Source organism: Chiloscyllium punctatum, chromosome 48, assembly GCF_047496795.1.
Source record: "Chiloscyllium punctatum isolate Juve2018m chromosome 48, sChiPun1.3, whole genome shotgun sequence".
Classification (NCBI taxonomy): domain Eukaryota; kingdom Metazoa; phylum Chordata; class Chondrichthyes; order Orectolobiformes; family Hemiscylliidae; genus Chiloscyllium; species Chiloscyllium punctatum.
The window spans coordinates 46204394-46229159 of NC_092786.1; the positions used below are offsets into that span (position 1 = coordinate 46204394).

The 24766-nt window shown below is 41.6% G+C and overlaps 1 protein-coding gene across 9 annotated transcripts in view; it reads left to right on the forward strand.

Moving 5' to 3' along the window:
* The window catches only part of igdcc4 (immunoglobulin superfamily, DCC subclass, member 4), a 148483-nt gene that overhangs the window by 53718 nt on the left and 69999 nt on the right, over nt 1-24766 (forward strand). For all 9 annotated transcript variants that reach the window (XR_011955902.1, XR_011955903.1, XR_011955904.1 and 6 more), the window contains exon 5: nt 18388-18522. Coding sequence is in view for 3 of the 9 variants with exons in the window: in XM_072565131.1 (XP_072421232.1) it covers nt 18388-18522 (135 nt within the window). In the remaining 6 variants the exon portion in view is untranslated. The remainder of the gene's footprint in view (nt 1-18387; nt 18523-24766) is intronic.

Here is a 24766-nt window from a genome sequence, read left to right on the forward strand (position 1 = left end):
GTGTCAGTTTGTAAGATTATTAGTTATACACAAATACATTTTGTTGATATTCTAGCCACCAATACCAGGTTAAATCTCAGATTAGTTATAAGAGGCTTGCCATTCTTCGATAATTTGTTGGGTAATTTTTCAAATCTTCAGTAGGATATGGTAACAGCAACAACAATTTGGACTTTCATAGGCTATCCCTAGATGCTTCACGGGCATAACAGTCAAAATTTGACACTGATCCATGTAAGGAGATAATTAGGTCAGGTTACTGGCACTGAAAAGTTGTCATTATGAGTCTGACCTGAGTTGTTAGAAGTTGATGAGTGATATTAGAAGACCGTACGACCTAAGCAGGCAATATTGATGTATGTTTTAAGGCATAACCAGACTTCTTTCTTTTTCAGTCAGTACAATTTTAAATTAATCTTATGGTTCTCTGTTTTAAATGACATAAATTAAAACCATAAAGAATATTCTATTATAAAACCAGAAGGTATAGGAGCAGAAATTAGGCCATTCATCCCATCGAGTCTGCTCTGCTATTCAATCATGGCTGATAAGTTTCTCAATCCCATTCTTCTGTCTTCTCCTTGTAACCTTTAATCCCCTTAACAATTAAGAACCTATCTGTCTCTAAAATGTACTCAAAGACCTGGCCTCTGCAGCCTTCTACGGCAATGAATTCCACAGATTCACACTTGTCTGGCTGAAGAAGTTTTTCCTCATCTCCCTTTACTGTAAGACTCTGTCCTCAGGTCCTAGTCTTTCCTAATGGAAACATCTTCCCAATGTCCATTCTATCCAGGTCTTTCAGTGTTTCCTAAGTTTCAGTTAGATACTCCCTCATCCCAGTCTTCAAATGTTCCTCATATATTAAGTCTTTCATTCTTGGTTTCATTCTTGTGAACCTCCTCTGGACCCACTCCAGGTCCAGGCCCTTAGATATGGGGCCCAAAATTGCTCATAATATTCTAAATATGGTCTGACCAGAGCTTTATAAATCCTCAGAAGTACATCCCTGCTTTTATATTCTAGTCCTTTTGAAATAAATGCCAACATTCATTTGCCTTCTTAACTACCGAATCAACCTGCAAGTTAACATTAAGGGAATATTGGATTGGGACTCCCAAGTCCCTATGCACTTCAGATTTCTGAATTCTATCCCATTTAGAAAATTGTCTATGTCTCTAATCTTCGTACCAAAGTGCATGACCTCAGGGTTGCTCACATTGTATTCTATCTGCCACGTCTTTGCCTACTCTCCTACTCTGTTTAAATCTTCCTTCAGCATCCTTGCCTCCTCACTACTAACTGTCCTGCCACCTATCTTTGTATCATGTTCAGACTTAGTCAGAATGCCCTTAGCTCTTTCATCTAGATCATGATTGTATAAAGTGAAAGGTTGTGGTCCCAAAACTGATCCTTGCGGAACTCCACGAGTCACTGGCTGCCATCCTGAGAAAAGATCCTTTTAACCTCACTCTCTATTTCTTGCTAGACAACCAATCTTCTGTTCATGCTAGTACCTTGCCTCTCACACCATGTGTTGTTATCTTACTCTGCAGCCTCCTTTGCAGCATCTTGTTTGAGGCCTTCTGAAAGTCCAAGTAAATAGATTATCTATGCTGCTCGGTACCTCCTCAAAGTTTTCTAACAGATTTGTCAGGTATGACCTCCCCTTCATGAAACCATGCTGCTTTTGCTGTATTTTACCCTGCATTTCCAAGTATTCAGAAATCTCATCCTCCAAAATGGACTCCAAAAGCTTACCAACAACTGAGGTCAGGTGAATCAGCTTATAATTTTCTGTCTTCTGCCTGACTCTCTTCTTAAACAGGAGGGTTACAGTCGTGATTTTCCAGTTCTCTGGGACCCTTCCTGACTCTAGTGATTCCTGAAAGATCACCACTAACACCTCCACTATCTCTTCCCTTATCTCCTTCGGACCTCTGGGGTGTAGTCCACCTGGTCCAGGTGATTTATTTAGACCATAGAACATAGAACAGTACAGCACAGAACAGGTCCTTCAGCCCACGATGTTGTGCCGACCACTGATCCTCATGTATGCACCCTCAAATTTCTGTGACCATATGCATGTCCAGTAGTCTCTTAAATGTCCCCAATGACCTTGCTTCCACAACTGCTGCTGGCAACACATTCCATGCTCTCTCAACTCTCTGTGTAAAGAACCTGCCTCTGACATTCCCTCTATACTTTCCTCCAACCAGCTTAAAACTATGACCCCTCATGTTGGTCATTTCTGCCCTGGGAAATAGTCTCTGGCTATCGGCTCTATCTATGCCTCTCATTATCTTGTATGCCTCAATTAGGTCCCCTCTCCTCCTCCTTTTCTTCAGACCTTTTCTAGCACCTTCTCCTTGGTGATGGCTACCATACTCACCTTTGACCCCCTGACTCTCTTGAATTTTTGGGATGCTAATCATGTCTTCCGCTGTGAGGACTGACGCAAAGTACTTGTTCAGTTCCCCTGCCATTTCTTTGTTCCCCATTACTACTTCCCCAGCATCATTTTCCAGCGGCCCAATGTCCACTTTTGCCTCTCTTTTATCCTTTATATCGCTAAAGAAACTCTTGGAGTCTTTTATAATACTGGTTAGCTTACCTTCCTATTTAATCTTTCCCCTCCTTATTTCTTTTTTTGTTATCTTCTGTTGGTCTTTGTAGACTTTCCCACTACCCTCTTCCACATTATATGCTTTCTCTTTTGCTTTTATGCTGTCCCTGACTTCTGTTGTTGCCTTGTCATCCCTTTAGTACGCTTCTTTTCCCTCAGGGTGTTTTTTTTTTGCTGTGTCTCTCAGATTACTCCCGGAAGCTCCTGATATTGCTGTATCATTGTCTTTCCTGCTAGGTTCCCCTCCCAGTCTGTTCTGGCCAGCTCTTCACTCATGCCTCTGTACAGTTGTTCTGTTATAATGCGCGTCTCATTAACACAATTTGGCTATAACGTGATTGGCGAACTGTGGAACTGTTTGCTTAACGTGAACGGTTTTCCATAGTGTGATTTTCTATATCGTGGGGTTGCGTAGGAATGCAACTGTAGTTGCCTTTATTCAACTGTAATACTGTAACAGCTGATTACTGCTTCTCCATCTCAAATTGCAGAGTGAATTCCGTCATAATACGGTCACTGCCTCCTAAGGGATCCTTCACATTAAGCTCCCTTATCAAGGGATGAAGACTGGGAGCCAAATATCCAAGGATACGCGTCCTATCGAAAAGACAGGCAGGTGGACAGAGGGGAGCCTCATTACACATCACTAAATCCAGAATTGCCTATTCCCTACTGGGCTCAACCACAAGCTGCTCCAAAAAGCCATTGGTAGACGTTACACAAATTCCTTTTCTTGCAATCCACTATCCCCAACCCGATTTTTCCCAATCTGCCTGCATATTAAAATCCCCCATGATAACTGTAGCCTTGCCTTTTTTACACAGGTTTTCTATCTCCTTGTGTATCTTGTGCCCCCTACTGCCTCTACGTAACTCCCACTTTGTTTTCTTTTAATCTTTGCGGTTCCTGAACGCTGCTCACACAGATTCCACATAATCGATTTAATTCCATTTTTTATTAATAAGGCAACCCCACCCCTCTGCCCACCTGCCTGTCTTTTCAATAGGATGTGCATCCTTGGTTAGTTGACTCTTGGTCTTGATCGCCTTGCAGTCACTCCTCATTGATGTTCACCTTGTCATATCTGCCAATTTTAATCTGTACCACAAGCTCATTTACCTTATTTTGTATACTGTGTTCATTCAAATATAACACCTTCAATCCTGTATTTACCATCCCTCTTGTCATTGTCATCCCTTTATCTGATGTGCTTGAAGTAAGATTTCTGACCCTTTCTAAATACTCTGTTCTATTTTGTGTTCTTGAGACTTTAGTAATCTCTCCTGAGTTCTCCTTTATTTTCATACTTTTCCGTGCAGTTCAATCCACCCCCACAGAGGTTAACCTGCTGCTTTGTATACTTCTTGGAGTTTTAAGGCCCTCCCCCTCCCCGGTCCTGTTGACCACCCTAGTTACTCTTTTTGCGAGAACATTAGTCCCAGTTCAGCTCAGGTGGTGACAGTCCTAAAGGTAGAGATTCCTCCTGTTCCAAAACTAATGCAAGTGCCCCATGAAATGGAACCCTTCTTTTCTGCATGTTTACTTCCCTTATTCTCACGTCACTATGCCAATTTGCACGTGGCTTGTGCAATAATCTGGAGATTATAACAGTTGAGGACCTGTTCTTTAATTGAATTCCTAGTTCCTGATGATCCCCCAAACAGGTCCTCTTTCCTCGTCTTTCCTCGTCTTTCCTATGTTGACTCTTACCGGGTTTTAGTCTCCATAAGGATTAGCAATAAATGATTTGCCTGCTTTGCTCAAAACACAAGGTATTGCTAAGATCTTGCAAAAGGATGCTTTAGTTGTCACTTTAAATAATAAGTGTTTATTTGAGTGATTCAAGGAATAGAATGTGGTGCTGGAAAAGCACAGCAAGTCAGGCAGCATCTGAGGAGCAGGAGAATTGACATTTCGGGCATAAGCGCTTCATCAGAAACTTTCATTGATCCCTGATGAAGGACTTATGCCCGAAATGTCGATTCTCCTGCTCCTCAGATGCTGCCTAACCTGCAGTGCTTTTCCAGCACCATACTCGACTGATCTCCAGCATCAGCAGTCCTCACTTTTTACTGATTCCAAGTAATAGCACTAATCTAGTTGTACACATTTGAAAACTTATCATTTTGATAGCAAAGTTTCTCATGCTTGAGAAATGATGCATTCTCCCTACATTTCTCAGTAAATGGCTGCACCAGTTGGGATGTACTGCTATTAAAATGTGAAATTGGCAGCAAAAGCCAAAAAGCTGTCCATGCCTGATGTAAAGTGTGTTTTGTTTCTGTGCATTTAATACTATACTATCATTTTAATATTGATACGATATTGTGGTGAAAAATGTGTAGTTGTAGTTATAGTTATAACCAGGCTAACAGCAGCTAGTTTTCCTTGAAATAATAGCCCCCAACTGCAGTTCCAGCCTTTCCTGAAAAATAGAAACATGTTTCTTTTTTTCCTCAAGTGGCCAGACTACAGACTGCCTGGGTTTGGAGCCATCACATTTTGCCACATGCAAAATATAAGCAAGGAAGGAAAGAATTTAATTCACAAGAACTAGATTTAAGTAAGGGAAAGGTAGGAAACAATGTTGAGGGGGAGGGGACAGGGGAAGCAGAAGAAAGACAAGATGAGGTTGAGGGAGCTTAGCAAGATTTTCCACCAATGATCTCAGGCTGCACAGTGGTTAGATGCATGTTTCACAATACAACATAAAGAAGGATGCCTTTGTCAGCGCAGCTGTAAATATAAACCATCTGGAGTAAAATACTCGGTTGAGAAATCGCTTATTGGAAAAAGGCCGTTGTTATTTGATACCTTCCATGAACAAAATAATTGGCTGATGGTTGATAATTAAAATGAAAATTTAGCACTTGGCAGTTTGTCACAATAATAAATTTTACTGGATTATAATTTGTTGGCTGCCGAGTATTACCAGCATGTATTAATTTGTATTTTCATAGCCATTAGAAACTTGGAGACAGATTTTAGTAAAATAAATGAATCTTCCATATCATTTACAGATAATAAGCTCATTAACTTCTTCAGAAACCAAGGACTGAGCATATATTTGTAAATATCATGTTGCAAATGGGCTGTTGTGCTACTTTATTATTTCCCAGCTAAGGCCAAGTAATTGGAACAACCCACGAATGAATAAGAATGACAAAGTACTGATCTTTCTGTGAATTGATCTAACCTTTTCTCGGGAGCCTATTTTTAGATGTTACTTAGAGAGGTATGATTTAAAAGAAAAAACTGTTTTCTTCAGGTTGTATTTAAATGACTAATTTGGCACTGCCTAGGTGGCAGTATGGGGCAAACCAAAGGTGTGATAACATGTATGAGGGTAATTTTATATTGGCAGATTTTACACTGGGTTGATATCCATTTGGCGTTAAACCCTTACCTAAATGCACAGGGATAAAGTCAAGTTTTCCTTGGCTTAGCAAAACATCTGCTATGGAATGATTACTTAGAGCAGAGTCTTATAAGGGTTTGAGTGACGTGGCTATGTTGAGGTTTGTGGCAGAATTGGCCTATTTCTACCTTTTGACATATAATGTGGTGGATTTTTGGCGAGGCAGATGTGAGTTGCCACTTAAGGGGTTGATTCTTGTTAAGTGCCTTGTTCATACCCAAGCTCACCTCATTGATATTCAACTTCCTATTTTAGTAAATGTGATGAACAGGCTAGACTTGAAGAAATTTTGATGTGGAAATCTCAATGAGTGCCAGGTGATTTTATCTCATCGTTTGCTCGGGAGGACCTCCATGTTGCTTATGACTAAATAGTATCCTCTGAAACATTATGGCAACTCTCTGATACACTTGCAAGTCACTAGAAATGTACAGGCTTGCACTGCAGGGAGTACCTGCAATTAGGAAAGACTGCAGAAGGGACAGTTTATATGCGTGGATAAAGATGCTGCTCGATGAGTGAATGAAGGTGAATCTCATGGCTGCATGCTTGCTCTCTTTTTTTTATATAATATTTTTTATTAAGAAAAAAATAGATTTTTAAACATTACAACAAACACAAAACAATGCAATTCAAAACAGTACAAAAATATTACAAAGCTAAACCGAAATAATAACAAAAATTCCCCAGCCCACCCTCCTATACGAATGTATAAACATATATAGAGAAGTATAAAATAAAAAAAACTAAACTAGCTATTTAACTAAATAAATACCTAAGAACAAACAAATAAATAGGAATAACTCAGCCCAGCCAAAAACACTCATACATTCACAGTTCCTCCTCCCTGGATATTGGACTCCTGAAACACAATCGTTACGGCTATATAAAAGCCCTTGTTAGTGTGGCAGATAAATCTGTGTCCAAGTATTTCAAAAAGGGTTGCCATGTCTTGTAAAAATTCTCAGTTTTGTGGTGTACCATATTTGTGAGAAAATCCAGGGGAATATGCTCCACAACAATCTTCCACCAACCCGACAGGCCTGGGGGGGTTTTCTGATATCCAACCGAGCAAGATATTCTTCCTTGCACAGAATGTAAGAATATTGAAAAGTTTTTTCTTATGCGCGTCTGCAGGAAATACAATGGGTAGGCCCAAAAGGAGTGAAATAGAGTCCTTCTCCACTCCTACACCTAAAATCCTCTCCATTGCACCCACCACAGCGCTCCAATATGTTTGAAGCCTGTCACAAGACCAAAGACAATGGGTAAGAGTGCCCGTGCAGACCTTGCACTTGGGGCATGCTGAAGATACCCCTGGTTTAAATTTTGACAAACTATCTGGGGCTAAGTGGACCCTGTGGAGAATCTTCAACTGTAAAGCATGGGTCCTATTGAAAATTGATATCTTCCTTGCATTCTCCCAAATATCCTCCCATGCCTCTGAAGAAACTTTAACGCCTAGCTCTCTCTCCCACATCTTGCAGAGTCGATCAGACTCATCTGAGGTGGCACCCCCCAATTGGTGATATAGAGTACTGACAGAGAGTGTACTCTTAGCCCTTAGTACCTCTCTTTCTATGTCAGATTTGTAGGGATCTTTTTTTTGAATAAAATCCCTAACTTGAAAAAAACGAAAGAGGTCTCTATTAGGTAACTCGTACTTCCGTACTAACTGATCGAAGGACATCATTTCATCTCCCTCAAATAAATCACCCATGCAAGATATACCCCTAGCTGCCCGATGTTTAAATCCTGAATCTATCATACCCGGTTGAAAATCCGGCATACCTACTAAAGGTGTAAAGAAAGATGTTTTGCCTATATTACCTTCCCTCTGCCGAATTGCCCTCCATGCTTTAACAGAATTGATGGCTATGGGTTATGGCAATATTCCCTAACTGCCCTCACCTTGTCCAAAAACAGCAAACTGGTAAGGGGCACCTTGCCTGGGAGGCTTCGATATCTAGCCATATTGAAAGAGAATCCCCACAAACCCAATCACTCACGCAGGTCAAAAGCGAGCTTATTTGGTAATTTTTAATGTCCAGAAGGTCCACTTCACCCCCCCCCCCCCCCCCCCAATCTGTGAGGCAACTGCAGTTTGGCTAATTTAATGAGGGGCCGTTTATGGTGCCAGATAAAGGAGCTGAACCAACCGTTCAGTCTCCTGAGTGTTTGTTTATTGAAAATCAGGGGGAGCATCAGTATAGGGTATAGCAAACGAGGGAGAATATTCATCTTAATAAGCGCTATCCGACCCAACCATGAGACTGGAAGTGCCTCCCATCTTTGGAGATCTTGTTTAATTTTTTCAAATAATTGAGTAAAATTGGCTTTGAACAGCCAGTCCAGAACTGGAGTAATGAATATGCCCAAATACACAGAACCCCCCTGTGACCACCTTAATGGGAATCTATAGTCACTCTCAAGAGCCAACTCTTTCGTAAGACCACCCATAGCCATAGCCTCTGATTTAGCAAAATTAATCTCATACCCTGAAAAAGCACCAAACGTGTGAATGCATTGTATCAGGCAAGGCACTGAGACTGCTGGATTTGTCAAGAAAATTAGAACATCATCTGCATACAGCGAGGCCTTATGCAATTTTGACCCCACTTCTGGAGCTGATATATTGAGATCCCCACGAATGGCCTCTGCCCAACGGTTCAATCACCAATGTAAAAAGTAATGGTGAAAGGGGACAGCCCTGCTGGCTGCCCCTAGAAATATTAAAATTGTTTGATCGTATTCCATTGGTAATGACCGCCACGAGAGGTACACTGTAGAGAGCCTTTACCCATCTTATGAAAACTTTGCCCAGACCAAACTGGTCTAGAGTATAGAAAAGGTATGGCCACTCAACTCGGTCAAATGCCTTCTCTGCATCTAAAGAAATCACCAATCCCTGTATTGACTGCTGTTGGCATGCTTGAATTACGTTAAGCAGCCTCCTAACATTATTGGAGAATCTGCGACCCTTTATGAAGCCCGTCTGATCCTCTTCAATAATAGAGGGTAACACAGTCTCCAGCCTTAACATGAGAGCCTTAGAGAGGATCTTAAAGTCCACATTTAAGAGCGAGATGGGCCTGTATGAAGCACAGTCTTCCGGATCCTTCCCTTTTTTATGGATAAGTGGAATATTGGCCTCTCTCAGACATGGTGGGACACAATCATGACTGTATGAATCATTAACTATATTCAGCATCGGGCCTGACAGTATACTTATAAATTCCTTATAGAATTCATTGGGAAGACCATCAGGACCAGGCACCTTTCCACTCTGAAGCTGCCTCGCAGCTTCATGTACTTCTTGCTCTGATAATGGGGCATTGACAAAGGACTGTTGTTCGGAAGTCACACCCAGGAGCTTCAGATCTCTAAAAAAGGATTCCATTTTGGCCTGCCCCTCCTCACAATTCTCAGACTGATATAACTTAGAGTAGAATCTCTGGAACGCCACATTAATCTTTTTAGAATCACATGTTAGGTTCCTAGACCCTCCCTTAATCGCTTTAATGGTTTGTGTGGCACTTCTCTTTCTGGCAAGGTATGCTAAGTATTTGCCTGGCTTGTCACTATGCTCGTATAACCTTTGCTTTGTAAAAGTCAACTCCTCCTTTGCTGTCTGCGTGAGCACGGAATTTAGTGCAGACCGCAGTGCCGTAATCCTCTGTAGTTTGACCAACGAGGGTCCGTCAAAATAGGCCTTCTCGGCTGCCTTCAACCGTGCTTCAAGAAGACGTTGCTGCTCACCCTTCTGCTGCTTCCCACTGGTGGAATATGAGATAACTAATCCCTGGCATAAGCTTTGGCAGTTTCCCAGAGAACAGATGAGTTATCAACCGAGCCTATGTTGATGTCGAGGAATGCCCAAAATTCCCTAGAGAAATACTCCACAAACTTACTGCATCATGAGAATAAGGGATCCATTCACCAGTACCTTGAATCCACTGTAACATCCTTAATCTTAACCATGACTCTATGAGATACACTAGAGCATGATCAGCGATGGTAATTACCAATTGTACAGGATGCCACCAGATCCAGGGTTACCGCAGGGGTCAGAAAAAAAAATCAATCCTCGTGTGACATCTATGCGGATTAGAGAAAAATGTGAAATCCCTACCTGTAGGGTGGAGACACCTCCAGACGTCCACCAACCCTAATTCCCCACACAAACCCAATAACTGTTTAGTTTGTGCAGAGGGTATTGAGGGACCTTTAGGCAACCTGTGTACTCTGGGGTCCATGAGGCAACTAAAATCTCCCCCTATAATGATGTGCCAAGACTTGAGACTTATCAGGTTAGAAAAAGCATCTACCAAGAATTTAAGAGGATGAGCTGGGGGGAAATAAACATTTAAAATACCATATTCTTCCCCATTTATCACTGCTTTAAGAATTACAAACCTCCTGTATGTGTCTTTAACACATTCCAACAATTTAAATGAGAGATTTTTCCTAACCAATATAGCCACTCCCCTCCTCCTGGTATTAAATGATGAAAAATAAACTCCGTCAAAGCCATTTTGCTCCTTGTCATCCAAATGTGTCTTCTGTAACAAAGCAATATCCACCTTCTCCTTTCTAAGACTCAAGAGTGCCTCCTTCCTCTTAATTGGTGAGTGACTTCCCTTGATATTCCAGGTACACCATTTAATCAAATCATTAGCCATAATCTTCTGCAATTACATTTAAATTCCAGAGAGGAGGAACCCGAACCAGAAATTGTTGAGCCTTAGTGTCGCATGGTCCACCAAATATAAGAACTACATAAACTAAAACCACTATATTTAACAAACATACGATACAAAATTATTAAAAATAGAAAACAACAAAAACCAGAAAACAAACCAACATATAAAGCGCCAACAGCGCTGCGTAGGGGAACTGACCCCCTGCCCGGAGGGGGCAACTACCTGTCCCGAACTGCCCATAAATAGACATCTAACCATCTCAACCACCTTCACTTCTCCCAGCTCGAGCCGCATCGCAAGCACAAGCTAAAAAGAATAAACATCCCGTAGAATATCAATATGAATAAAAAAAGTCTTTTATAAAAAGAGGGGGAATAAATACCCCACTGATCCTTTGGTATGTCCTAACTTAGAAATTTAAAATGTACATCTTAACGACCGCCAGACATAGTTTGAACCAAATTATTATCAATAGTGGAAAAAAAAGGGGGAGAAACAAAGTTCCAACCGGATTTCCTCCATTTCTTTTACAGAATGATAAACGCATACCAAAGCAACGATATTTATACATACTACAATTGTTTAACTTAGGTTAGTTTGTCCACAAAGTCTCTTGCCTTCTCCAATGTGTCAATCCATCTCAGGTGATCCGAAGCACTGCCGGATATCTCGGAGTACGGAATCCCAAGCTCCTTCAGTCTTCTCTTGACACCATCATACGATTTTCATTTCTGGATCACCACCGCTGAAAAGTCCTGAAAAAGCATGATCTTAGACCCCAGGGCCTTTAGATTCTTCCCCTGGAGTCTGGAAGCCTCCATGACTCTCTCCTTATCCCGGTAATGATGGAACCGCACCAGGAAACGATGAGGGCATTGACCCAGACCTGACCTCCACGCTGCAACCCGGTGAGCCCCCCCCATCTTCAATCCTCTCATGCCAGTCTCCAAGTCAAGGAATTTCGGAAGCCAATCTTCAACAAATTCCACAGGCCGCTCACCTTCCTTACCCTCAGGCAGACCTGATGATCCAAATGTTTTTTCTCGTGCCCTGCTTTCAAGATCATCCACTTGGTCACGCACATTACAAACCTGCGTCTTCAGGGCTTGGACCTCTTCATTGAATGAACTGGCATCAGCTTCCACCACTGTGACCCTGTGCTCCACCTCATCTGTCCTCTTCTCCAGCTCTCCCCGCTGCTGTTCATGCTTCTGCAGCATGAGAGAGACTGGAGCCAGCTTCTCTTCAATCTGTTTCCCCAACATCTCGCGAGATTTCGAGAGCTGGTTCACTAGGTCCTGGAGAGTAATTGGCTCCGAGGCTGCTGCAAGCTGAGCTGCAGACCAGGTCTCAGATGCTCCTCCCTTTTTAGGCATTTCTGGACAGCTGAGAATACAGGTAAGTCAATTTTTAAATATTTCTTGGGGCTCCACAATCTTTCCAACGCCCCAAGAAATCCTGATGACCTGGGTTGGGCGGGTTAAAGGACCGTCCTGCTCCTGCTGCGATGCGAAGCTCTGCAGTGCGATCTTGTCAGATCGCCGCCATCTTAGATCCCCCATGCTTGCTGTCTTATTGCTCACTCACTTAGTGTTTGCCTGCATGATTGGCATGGGAAGACAAGGCATGCATTGTACAATTATTGCAGTCACAAGGCAAGGCAAGACTGGCAGCAGTCCTCTGTTAAGGGGGATATGCCTTGCTGTATGGCAGTATACTATGCCAGTCTCTAGCTTTCCCGTGAGTCATCAGCTTACACAGTAAGCATTGTGCATTGGTGGGTGGGTAGGTAGGTAGCTCATTAGGCCTAACACAGTCAGGGAACTGTATATACACTAGGCATATTCTGGGACTGTGTAGTTGAGTTGTTCAAAGGGGTGAGCCATGTCTGTCCTGCAGGCCTGCCCTCTCACAAAGGACAAAGAGATTGAAGAGGGGTGGTCAAGGGTGCTACTGCCACACCAAGGGGCTTTGGCAATAATTCTTTGAGACTAGGGATGACAAGCTGGGGCAATAGGGGTTATGACAACTGTGAAAATGGGCAAAAATAAGTGCAAGGGGAGAACACAGTAAATCATGGATGGAAAGGGAGTCTTGTGAGAGGGTTTTTTGCCATGGTCAGAAGCACCCTAGCTTCAAACAGGTTGGATAGTGTATGACCACATCTGACATGGTCACTGCATGTGCTAAGGACTAGGGTGGAAAGATGGGCAGATGCAGACTCCCGTAGATGTGCTGGCTGGGAAACTGGGGAATTGTGAAGCCTATGTGGTTCACAGGAAGGGTGGGGATTTTGTAAGTTTGGAAGGTTGTTGACATGTAGAAGTGGAGGCTTGAACCTACTGGTCAAGGATTGCTCACCTTCATCATGCTGGAAATCAAAAGTATGAAGAAAATGGCTGTGATCACCCTCTGAGTGGGTAGGAGAAGTGCCTTGATCTGTGAGTAAGGGGATAGGAAAAGCCCACTGGTATTTAAAAGAAAACAAGATTACACACAGACCCATGTTCTGTACAGGACAAAGACTTTACAGGGTCCCTAATCCCTGGATGTTGTCATACATTGACCTCCTGTTTGCTCTGCACTGTCCCAGGCCTTGCTGACCAACTCATTCAAATCAATAATTTTAAGTCAATGAGGCCAGAGAAAGAATAGAGACATTGTGGGATAAGGTCCAATGGAACTAACAGGAGCAATTGGGTTGTTAATTAGTTCCCGTTGGGCTATTCCTGTTGCTTCCAGATGCCCTATTCCTCTTGCTTCCAGATGCTGCAACATCAAATGTAAAGTTAAAGTAGTGACATTTATACAAAAAAGTGCCACATAATATACAAAGCATTGTTGCCTGTGCTACCTCATAGTCTGATCAATAATTTTTCTTAGTCACCTTCCTACCACTAAGTCTTTGTGTAGTCCCTGATTCCACATCTGGAGTGGAGAGTGCCTTCTCCATAATGGAGCATATTGGTCTTGGAAGTTTGGTTGGGTGACCCCAGGCAAGTTTGTGTGTGGACGATTCAAACATGCCAAACATTGTCTTGCTCGAAGCAACTCAGTTTTCCTTTGCATGAAATTCTAAGTTTTGAAGATGGCTGGCTGTGTGGGGGTGGAGAGGCCAGCTGCCTTTAGAGTGTCCAGGGTGGAAACGCCGGGAGTGGGACTGCTGGTGGTGGTGCTACATATGGTTCCTCCTCTGAATGGGTGCCTCTGTCTATTTGTGAGGAAGGGGCACCAGGAATTCCTATTGGAGTCCTTGCCACCTGTTGCCATGCTTTCGGTTCTGAGGACCACTGGCAGGAGTGATCGAGTACAGTTGTGTGTGCGTTTTCAGCAGACTTGTGGTGTTGGAACTAGCTGTCCATGGCAGCTGGCTACCTGTCCATAGAGGCAGCCAGGGGTTTGCATGTCTGGCTGCACCACAGCTTCTGGTAAATGAGGGCAATTGCATCTTACGTATGTTTGTTGCTCCTGTTCCTCCATGTGCATGTGAACAAAGTCCCTGATTTCTGACATTATAGGGCCCTTTACTCCCTGGAGCTGAGCAGGTGCCTGGTCTCTGGCAGTCCTTTAGCAACCTGGCCAGTTTTATCCAAGATATCTGTAGAGCTGTCATAGTGAGATGCTCATCAGATTGTGATTCCATATTTTTTAAGGCTAGCATTCTTCTGAGACCTCAGTACTGTCATCCTTGAGGCCAAGGAATTGGCTTCTACTGGAACTGACCATTTCAAGGAGGTTGTGACAGTGATGCTGGCAGCATGTGCAAGACATGAGAGAGAGGTGCCATGATTAGTGGTTAGAAACGGTGTGAATGATACTAAAAAGATTACTGAGAGTTGTAGTGAAATGAAATGTATTTGGTGGTATATGAATGTTTCCTGCAGGAGTGATCCTGATTGTCTTCGAATGTGTCGCCCCCCCCCCCCATACCCATACAGGCTCTTATTGCCCTGCTGCGGGCTATTTTCCCCTGTATTGAGAGAAAGGGAGGAATTGAATGATGTGAAAGTAGGTAACACAGTTGTCAGAGCTGGTGCAAGTGGGCTTGGTGATGGGGAACTGTTTTGAGAACAAAGGACATGCGTGCTTAGTAGTTTGGGAGGTTGGGCAACATGTTAACAACCAAGCAAGGGTACTGCAGGTAACAAAGAGTATTAGTACGCGAGCCATTATTGACCTCCTTATTGCACCTCTGGTAAGCCAGACTCTGGAGACAGCACTGACTAGAGTGGTCACCTAGGGCACATCTGCTTTGGTGTTTAAATATGGAAAGAACTGCAAATCAGAACCAAAAATAGGAATTGTTGGAAAAGCTCAGCAGGTCTGACATCAGAGTTAATGTTTCAGGTCAGGTGACTGTTCCTTGGTTCTGAAACGTTAATTCTGATTTCTCTCCACAGATGCTGCTCCTAGACCTGCTGAGCTTTTCTGGCAATTCCTACTTTTGTTTCTGCTGTAGTGTGGTTGTGCTCTGCTGGTCCTCTGGGTAGAGCACTCCTCTTTACACTATCTTCCCAACCAAATCCTCCAGGTCTCTGTTGGAGAATCACAGTGCCATCTTTCCCTTTTCCAACATTTTCTGGAAATGCCCTTGATTAAGTGGGCCCCTTCAGAAATGCCAGTGCACAGCAGCCTTTTAAAACTCCAAGGAATTTCAGTCTTTAGGTGGATATCTGGTGAGTGACTTGACTGGGAACAGCATGTGGTAAGATGGGACTAGAATTGGATGTGAGGAGTGTCATAGGGATGTGATGGCTAGTTAATGAGTTGCATTTGGTACAGTGTGAAGTATCACTCGGCCTTCTAGTGGAAATCACTTCCAAAACGCTGTGCAATTCACATTTCGTTAAAACAATATAAGATTCAGCCATTAATGTTTTTTCACTCATTGGATCCCGTAGACAAAGATATAAATATTCATTGTGCACACCTTGTTGAACAGTTGATTATCAAATCTGGCTGGAACATATGAAACTCCAATGGACCTTGCTTTCCTGTAATAAAAGTGTACCGAGTATATCCTGGAAAGTAAAGATAACCCTGGCTTAATTTATCCACAACAAATCATCAGCTGAAACCTACTGCCCTTTTCTGAGTTCACCTTGTCCAATGATTATTGGTGATCTTTGTAAATGATATAGAAATATTAAAATATAGAAATCTGTATAAATGATATAGAAAAGATGTGTGGGGATAATATGTAAGTTTGTGGATGACATGAAGATTGGCTGGGTAGTTGACAGTGAGGAGGAAAGTATTAGGTTACAGGTGGATGCATCAGGATTGGTCAGATGAGCAGATCTGTGGCAGATAGAATTTAACTCTGATAAGTATGAAGTGATGCACTTTGGAAGAAGTAACAAGCCAAGCCTGTACTCAATGAATGGCGAGACACTAGGAAGCTCAGAAGAACAGAGGGACCTTGAGCCAATTGACCGTCGTTCCCTGAAGTCGGCAGGTCAGGTTAGTAGGGTAGTTAGGAAGTCGTACGGGCCATTTACCTTTATCAGTAATAGCATAGATTATAAGAGCAGGGTGACCCTCTTGTGGGAGTGATAATGTCCCTGCCTGTGGACCGGGAGGCCTGGATTCAAGTCTCAACTACTTCGGAGGTGTGTAGTAACGTCTGTGAAAAGGTTGATTAGAAAAATCGGTAAAATAAAATTTTAGACCAGGGAGATTATGTTGAAGCTGTAGAAAGCTGGCACACTGTGGATGGGGCACTTAACTCGGATAAGCTCAGTTTGTTTTCTTTGGAGCAGAGAAGACTGAGAGGGGACTTGATTGAGGTGAATAAGATTGAGGAGAAAGTGAGGACTGATGATGCTGGAGACCAGAGTCAAGAGTGTCATGCTGGAAAAGCACAGCAGATCAGGCAGCATTCAAGGTGCAGGAGAATCGATGTTTCAGGCATAAGCCCTTCATCAGGAATGAGGGTGAATACGATTGAGGGGCATGGGCAGGGTGGATAAAAAGCAGCTGTTCCCCTTTGGGTCAGTGACAAGGGAGCATAATTTTAAGGTGAAAGGCAGGAGGTTTAGAGGGGAGTGGAAGAAAAGGTTTTACATTCAGAAGGTGATAGAAATCTGGATTGCACAGGCTAGGAGGATAGTTGAGGCAGGTATTTGGAATAGCATTTGAAATGTCACAACATTCAAGGCAATGGGTCAAATGCTGGAAAGTGGGATCAGTGTTGATCTACAAAACCAAAGGAACTGCAGATGCTATAAATCAAAAATAAAAGTTACTGGAAAAGCTCAGCAGGTCTGGCAGCATTTCTGAAGATAGATTAGAGTTTACGTTTTGGTGACCCTTCCTCAGAACAGAATCGTTTTTGCCAGTGCAGGGTGAATGGCCTTTTCTATTGTGTATGATTCTACGAGCCTGGCTGCTGTTTTTGCCTTGTTTTCACTAAATTGATCATACAGCATCTATTCCTGGCTCCCGTACTAGATGAAATTGTAAACAGTGTCCTACCTAAGCATTGTAGCCTTGCTTGCAAATCTACTGTTCAAACAAGCTTCCTGAACCCCTGTCCTTGCGCAAATTTCATGGTTGTAATGGACAAACTGTATGGACTAGTAAACCTTTTCCTCTTTGTTATTACAACAAAATTTTCAGTATAAGTACGTATCTGCAATGATCATGTATAGAAAACTGCTTTTATTAGGTTGAAGTTTATTTATTTTAAAAAGTGAAATTGTCATGTTATGGTAGCTTTAAATTGAATGTGTGTGTGTCAATCAGTGATGGATGGGAGGTATACAATGCTGATAGTTTATGTGTGAATATGCACTTTGAAAATTGTGGATGCTTAAAGGAACGTAGTCTTTAAGGAATTGGAAAGAATAATTGTGCTGCACAGAAATAATATCTGATTGCAGAATGGAAAATATATTTGTTTTCTTCCCTCAAGGAGGGAGGAAGCAGTCTGTGTGCACATTGTGTTTTACTTTGCTGTATTGTTGGATTTCAGAGACTAGCAGAAACAATCTGTAAGAGTTAATGGGTTTCTCAAAAGTTAAACTTTATTCCTCCAGAAAATCATATTTATGCAAAGTGGTGGTACTGATCCAGTGTTTAACAGCAGAAAAATGGCAGTTTTCCAGTTTGATAGGTAATGGAAATTGCAGCTCTGGGGAAAGGTTTTGTAGTCCTGGAGAAATATTGCATGCAATTGATGCTTGTAAAGGTGCGGAGCATAAATTAAAAACATCATAATTCTTTAATAGCTTTTGTGGTGTTAAGAAGTTGAGGATTTTACAAGTGGAGTTTGGGAGAACCTAAAGTGATAAGCGATAACACATGGGGATTTTAAAAATTAGCAAACACTGAGGCATTTGCAAGTGGTGTTGGAAGCACAGAAGTGATAATTGATAACGTGGGGATTAAAAATTCTGCGAGTGCTTGTAGGAATGTTGAGCAAGTTTAAAAGCATTGATGCATGCAATGATGCACAAATTTAAGAACTTTTGATAAAGGTGTTGGGGTAGGAAATGTATGCACTTCTGTAAACATTTGAAAAAGGTAAGATCATTGCATCCATGTCAACTAATTAAGTTCTTAATTTGTTTTACCTAAAAGACCACTTGGAATTAATTTGTTGGCCTTTCTGTTGAGTCCAACTATCTTTTTTTTAGGAATTATATCAGTACCGACGGATGTAGTCATCATTGCCCACCCAAAGAATGTGACTGTTATTGCTGGTCAGAGTGCCATTATGGAATGCTTGGCATATGCTGATCCAACACCATTTGTTTCTTGGATTCGTGAGGGTGAGTTGAAATTAAAATTTAAAATAGAAATAAAGTCAATTTGTGAAGCGGTTTGAGGCCTTACTTAAAGGCAACTGTGTTTAATATTAGAGCAATACGATTGGTTTTGACATTGAGAGGTACATACACCATTCATATCTCAACAACTCTGGTTTCTGTAGCTTATCATTTTCCTAAAGTATCATTCCCATTCGAGTTAAGAATTTTCTTTTTCTTTATTCCTATCCCATCAAACTTCCAAGAAATTCGATAGATGTGTTGATTCATTCAGATCAGTGCACTCTAATAATTGCAGAAATTGCTAATTAATTACAGAGAAACTCAGCAGATCTGACAGCATTTTTAGAGACCAAACAGTGACCCTTCAGAACTAATTGTTGAGCTCAAAGATTAGCAGCTGAATTTCTACAAACTTTATTTATTTTCTGAGAATAGTAATAATAAACATTCTACCTTAGAAGTATACTGTCGTCTCAAGTTGGATCTTTTAGCAAACGTACCTCTGTTTAGGAGGTCATGAGTTCAAACCTCATTGTAGGTTTTTAGAATATAATCTGGGTTGACACTTCAGATACTTTGCAGAAGAATTGCTGTGTTGTCCAAGGTACTGTGTCTGGATAAGACATTATATTGAAATGTTTGGTTGTTAAGGTGGATGAAGTAGAACAGGGGTATTTTCCTTTTGCCTTGATTAATATTTATCCATCATAGTAAAATCAGTTAATTTGTCCTTTATTTCACTGCAATTGTTTGACCTCTCAAAGAGAAATTCTGTTTGCCCACGTAATAGTGACAGTAGATGTGAAGTAATGCATTGATTGAATTACTTTGGGAAATCCTTAATATGTAAAAGGTGACTTATAACGAAAACTTGTATTTTCTTGCTTACTGTATACCCTCTGTATATCCACAAAATCATGAATTGTAAATTTGTCTGTCCTTGCCAAAAAATAACTAAAAATCAACATCTGCAGGAAAAAAATCTCTTATCCATAATTTTTAACTTATTTTTAACCTACTTTAAAAGAGTTCCGCACTTGTGTATTTCATCATTCATGGGTATTCTTAGATACTGAACCTTCGCAGATGCAAGACTAATTCAGAATAGCTCTGTAAAATCTCGCGTATTGAAACTGTGAAGTGTTATGTTCAGATTGCACGTGAGGTATGATCTGGTTGTTATAGAGTGTTAATGACAAATTTCTGACAGTTAATGGAGGAGATCAAAAGCCAAACTTCACAGTTGTGGGAGATCAGAAGTATGATGAGTGAAGTATGATGAGTGAAGAACTCCTCACTGTACTTCTCCCACCAATGTCAATAAACATTTCTTTGTACTATTTTGAGTAAATCACCCCATCACTCTTAAAGGAGCAAACTAAATGCAAATGACCAAATTAATGAATTACCAATTCTTTAAAGGGCTAGTGCTCATTATATTCTTTGAAGCAAACAATAATCAAATTAACAAATTGATTAGTTGACCACCTTTTAAATTGTAGTTCATTTAATTTGCTGACAGTCATCCTCCATTTGTATATATTTAATTTAAACAATTAACATTTAAGGTAAGATTTCTTAGTTGCAATATTGGTCATTTTAAGTAAGTGATACTTATTGGGATGAAGGTTTTGTGCTGCAATGGTAGTGTCAGTACCCTAAGTTCAAGTCCCACCTGCTCCAAAGGTATGTCATAACCTGTCTGAACAGGGTGTAAGTTAGCTTACAAGCTGGAAGATTCATTTTCAGATGTTTTGTCACCATACGAGGTAACATCATCAGTGAGCCTCCGGCGAAGCACTGGTGTTATGACCTGCTTCTGTTTATGTTTATGTTTCCGAGAGTTGGTGATGTCATTTTCCTGCTTTTTTTTCTCAGAGAGTGGTAAATGCGGTCTAAGTCAATGTGTTTGTTGATAGAGTTCCGGTTGGAATGCCATACTTCTAGGAATTCTCATGCATGTCTCTGTTTGGCTTGTCTTAGGATGGATATGTTGTCCCAGTCGAAGTGGTGTCCTTCCTCATCACATGTAAGGATACTGGTGATAGTGGGTCATGTCTTTTTGTGACTAGTTGATGTTCATGTATCCTGATGGCTAGTTTTCTGCCTGTTTGTCCAATGTAGTGTTTGTTACAGTTCTTGCAATGTTTTTGTGAATGACATTTGTTGTGCTTGTTGTCTGTATAGTGTGTTTCAAATTCATTAGCTGCTGTTTTATTGTGTTGATGGGTTTGTGGGCTACCATGATGCCAAGAGGTCTGAGTAGTCTGACAGTCATTTCCCGAGATGTCTTTGATGTAGGGGAGAGTGGCTCGGGTTTCTCAATGTTTTTGTCTGCTTGTTTGGACTTGTTGCTGAGAAATCGATGGACTGTGTTCATTGGCTACCCGTTCTTTTAGAATACGCTGCATCGGTGATTTTCCTCTGCTCTTCGTAGTTCCTCCATGCTGCAGTGTGTAACACTCTCCTACATCAATAGGAAGCGGATCATAACACCCGTGCTTCACTGGAGGCTCACTGATAATGTTACCTAGTATGGTGACGAAATGTCTGCAAATGAACCTTTCAGCACAGCGAGCAAATTTTACATCCAGAACCTCAACCTGAGCTACAATTTCCTCAAAACTCGCTATGTGGGAACAGGTCAATTAAATGTAATAGAATAGAGAAAGTCAACATAAAGTTTCTGAAAAGGTTCTTTTTGTGGTGTACTGGTAATGTCCTTACCTCCTGGAATAGGAGGTTTGAGTTCAAGTCCCACCTGCCCCGGAGTTTAGATTAGATTAGATTACATTTCATTACAGTGTGGAAACAGGCCCTTCGGCCCAACAAGTCCACACTGACCTGCCGAAGCGTAACCCACCCATACCCCTACATTCACCCCTTACCTAACACTACGGGCAATTTAGCATGGCCAATTCACCTGACCTGCACATCTTTGGACTGTGGGAGGAAACCGGAGCACCCGGAGGAAACCCACGTGCAAACTCCACACAGTCAGTTGCCTGAGGCGGGAATTGAACCTGGGTCTCTGGCGCTGTGAGGCAGCAGTGCTAACCACTGTGCCACCGTGCCGCCCAAACATGTCCAAACAGGTGGTTTAAAGATAATTCTAAAATCCCTCCAGAATACTGGGGTGGCAGACAAGAGAAAATAGGTAGCAGATTATGAAGCACTTTATTGGCAAAGAGCAATATGCTGGAAAAGGCACATCTGTGACTTTATTATTGTTGAGCAAAGTTGAGATGAGTCGAGTGATTTGTTATCCGAAAACACTATGATCTTAATTTGAATTCTCCATCACATGGGTAACAGCTTTATTCAGAGATTGGCATAGAGTGTTCTGCCGACCTTATATCAGCATGTTCAAATTTTTTGAGAAGCTGAGGTATCCATCACCTTGCTACAACGCTTTGTTTACCCTTACTAGAGCTGTAGTTTTTTTTTTAAGTGGGACATGCTAAACTCTGAGTAGAACTATGTATTGCTCTCTCAATCCATAATGTTTGTACTTTAGGTTATTCTCTGCAGCACTGAATTTCAAGTGTGTTAGGTACTCCTGACTATTGAAATCCTGACATTCACAAAAAATTCATGCAGTTATTAAAGTGCTTATAGGGAGTCAAAAACATTTGCTTCCAATTAAACCTGTTGGACTATAACCTGGTGTTGTGTGATTTTTAACTTTGTACACCCCAGTCCAACACCAGCATCTCCAAATCAAAAACATTTGTGATTGTGTTCCAAGTCAAATACAGAAAAAAACGATATGGCAGCAAAACCTTTACTGTGATGAAAGTGGTATTCTGAATAATGTGCAGTAAAAACAAAATTGACAAGATAATCACTACAAAATTGACAAAATAATCACTTCAGTTGCAAATATAATATGCAGGAAAGGTTTAGTGATTTACAAGAAGAGTTCTGAATTTTTGCCTGTGCTGGGGGACTTACAGTTCTCATTTGAGACCTCCAGTGGCTTAAATTATGTATTGTTTAATACTGGTTACCATAACATTATAATATTACTCTGTGAACCCATCCATGGAGAAACACAGGACCTGATTAGGTGTACCCTAGCACTCTGTGAGAAGTTAGAGAAGTGATTGCTGGGTCTCTTGCTGAGATATTTATGTCATCAATAGTCACAGGTGAGGTGCCGGAAGACTGGAGGTTCGCTAACGTGGTGCCACTGTTTAAGAAGGACAAGCCAGAGAACTATAGACTAGTGAGCCTGACCAGTGAGCAGTGGTGGGCAAGTTGTTGGAGGGAATCCTGAGGGACTGGATATATGTGTATTTGGAAAGGCAAGGACTGGTTAGGGATAGTCAACATGGCTTTGTGTGTGGGAAATCATGTCTCTCAAACTTGATTGTGTTTTTTTGAGGAAGTAACAAAGAGGATTGATGAGGGCAGAGTGGTAGATGTGATCTAGATGGACTTCAGTAAGGCATTCAACAAGGTTCCCCATTGGAGACTGATTAGCATGGTTAGCTCTCATGGAGTACAGGGAGAACTAGCCATTTGGATACAGAACTGGCTCAAAGGTAGATGACAGAGGGTGATGGTGGAGGGTTGTTTTTCAGACTGGAGGCCTGTGATCAGTGGAGTACCACAAGGATCGGTGCTGGGTCCTCTACTTTTTGTCACTTACATAAATGATTTGGATGTGAGCATAAGAGATACAGTTAGTAAGTTTGCAGATGACACCAAAATTGGAGGTGTAGTGGACAGTGAAGAAGGTTACCCCAGATTACAACAGGATCTTGACCAAATGAGCCAATGGGCTGAGAAGTGGCAGATGGAGTTTAATTCAGATAAATGCGAGGTGCTGCATTTTGGGAAAGCAAATCTTAGCAGGAAGCATACACTTAATGGTAAGGTCCTAGGGAGTGTTGCTGAACAAAGAGACCTTGAAGTATAGGTTCATAACTCTTGAAAGTGGAATCGCAGGTAGATAGGACAGTGAAGAAGACATTTGGTATGTTTTCCTTTATTGGTCAGAGTACTGAGTACAGGAGTTGGGAGGTTGTTTTACGGCTTTACAGGGCATTGGTTAGGCCACTGTTGGAATGTTGCTTGCAGTTCTGGTCTCCTTCCTATCGGAAGGATGTTGTGAAACTTGAAAGGGTTCAGAAAAGATTTACAAGGATGTTGCCAGGGTTAGAGGATTTGAGCTATAAGGAGAGGCTGAACAGGCTGGGGCTGTTTTCCCTGGAGCATCGAAGCTGAGAGGTGGCCTTGTAGAGGTTTACAAAATTATGAGGGGCATGGATAGGGTAACTAGGCAAAGACTCCCCCTGGGGTGGGGGAGTCCAGAACTAGAGGGCATAGATTTAAGGTGAGAGGAGAAAGATATAAAAGAGACCTGAGGGACAACTTTTTCACAGAGGGTGGTATGTGTATGGAATGAGCTGCCAGAGGAAGTGGTGGAGGCTGGTATAATTGCAACATTTAAGAGGTATTTGGATGGGTATATGAATAGGAAGGGTTTGGAGGGATATGGGCCGGGTGCTGGCAGGTGGGACTAGATTGGGTTGGGATATCTGGTCGGCATGGAGGGGTTGGACTGAAGGGTCTGTTTCCATGCTGTACATCTCTATGACCCTGTTATTAATTTAAGTTTAGTTAGTCAAATGTCAATTAAAAACCTTTGTCCAGCCAATCAAAAATGTAGGCATTGAAGGTTAACCCAACTGCAAAAGGTCTCATCAACTCTATTCCTGATTTGTAAAATCACGATTTATGTTGAATAGTGTTGTGGAAGAATCACCGAATGTTCTATAAAAAATTACCTGGAGATGCAGAAAATCCTTCATAAAATTAAACTTTAATCTTGCAAAACAAAAGCTGGGGGAGCCAACAAAATGTTTTCCCTAACTCCCCACAAGTTCTTTGTTCTCCTCCAGTTTAGACAATTTGTTGGTCTTGTACTTATCGGATAATATTAGCATAGCCAATCATGCTGGCTTTCTTAGTCTTTCTATACTAATCGTCATCTGTCACACTGGTTCCTTCCATCACAGCTTAACCTATCACTTTACAACACCATTGTCTTCAGCATTACTCATCTCTGTGATTTAACTAACCTATCACAGTGCACTACCATTATCTGTTACTGGAGCCATGTAACATGATCCTGGGCATACATTGCAACACTAAGTTAACTACATAACTGCCAGAATAACTTTCGTAATAGCTGCTGATAACTCGTACTTCTCTCTAAAAATTGTGCCCAGAAAAT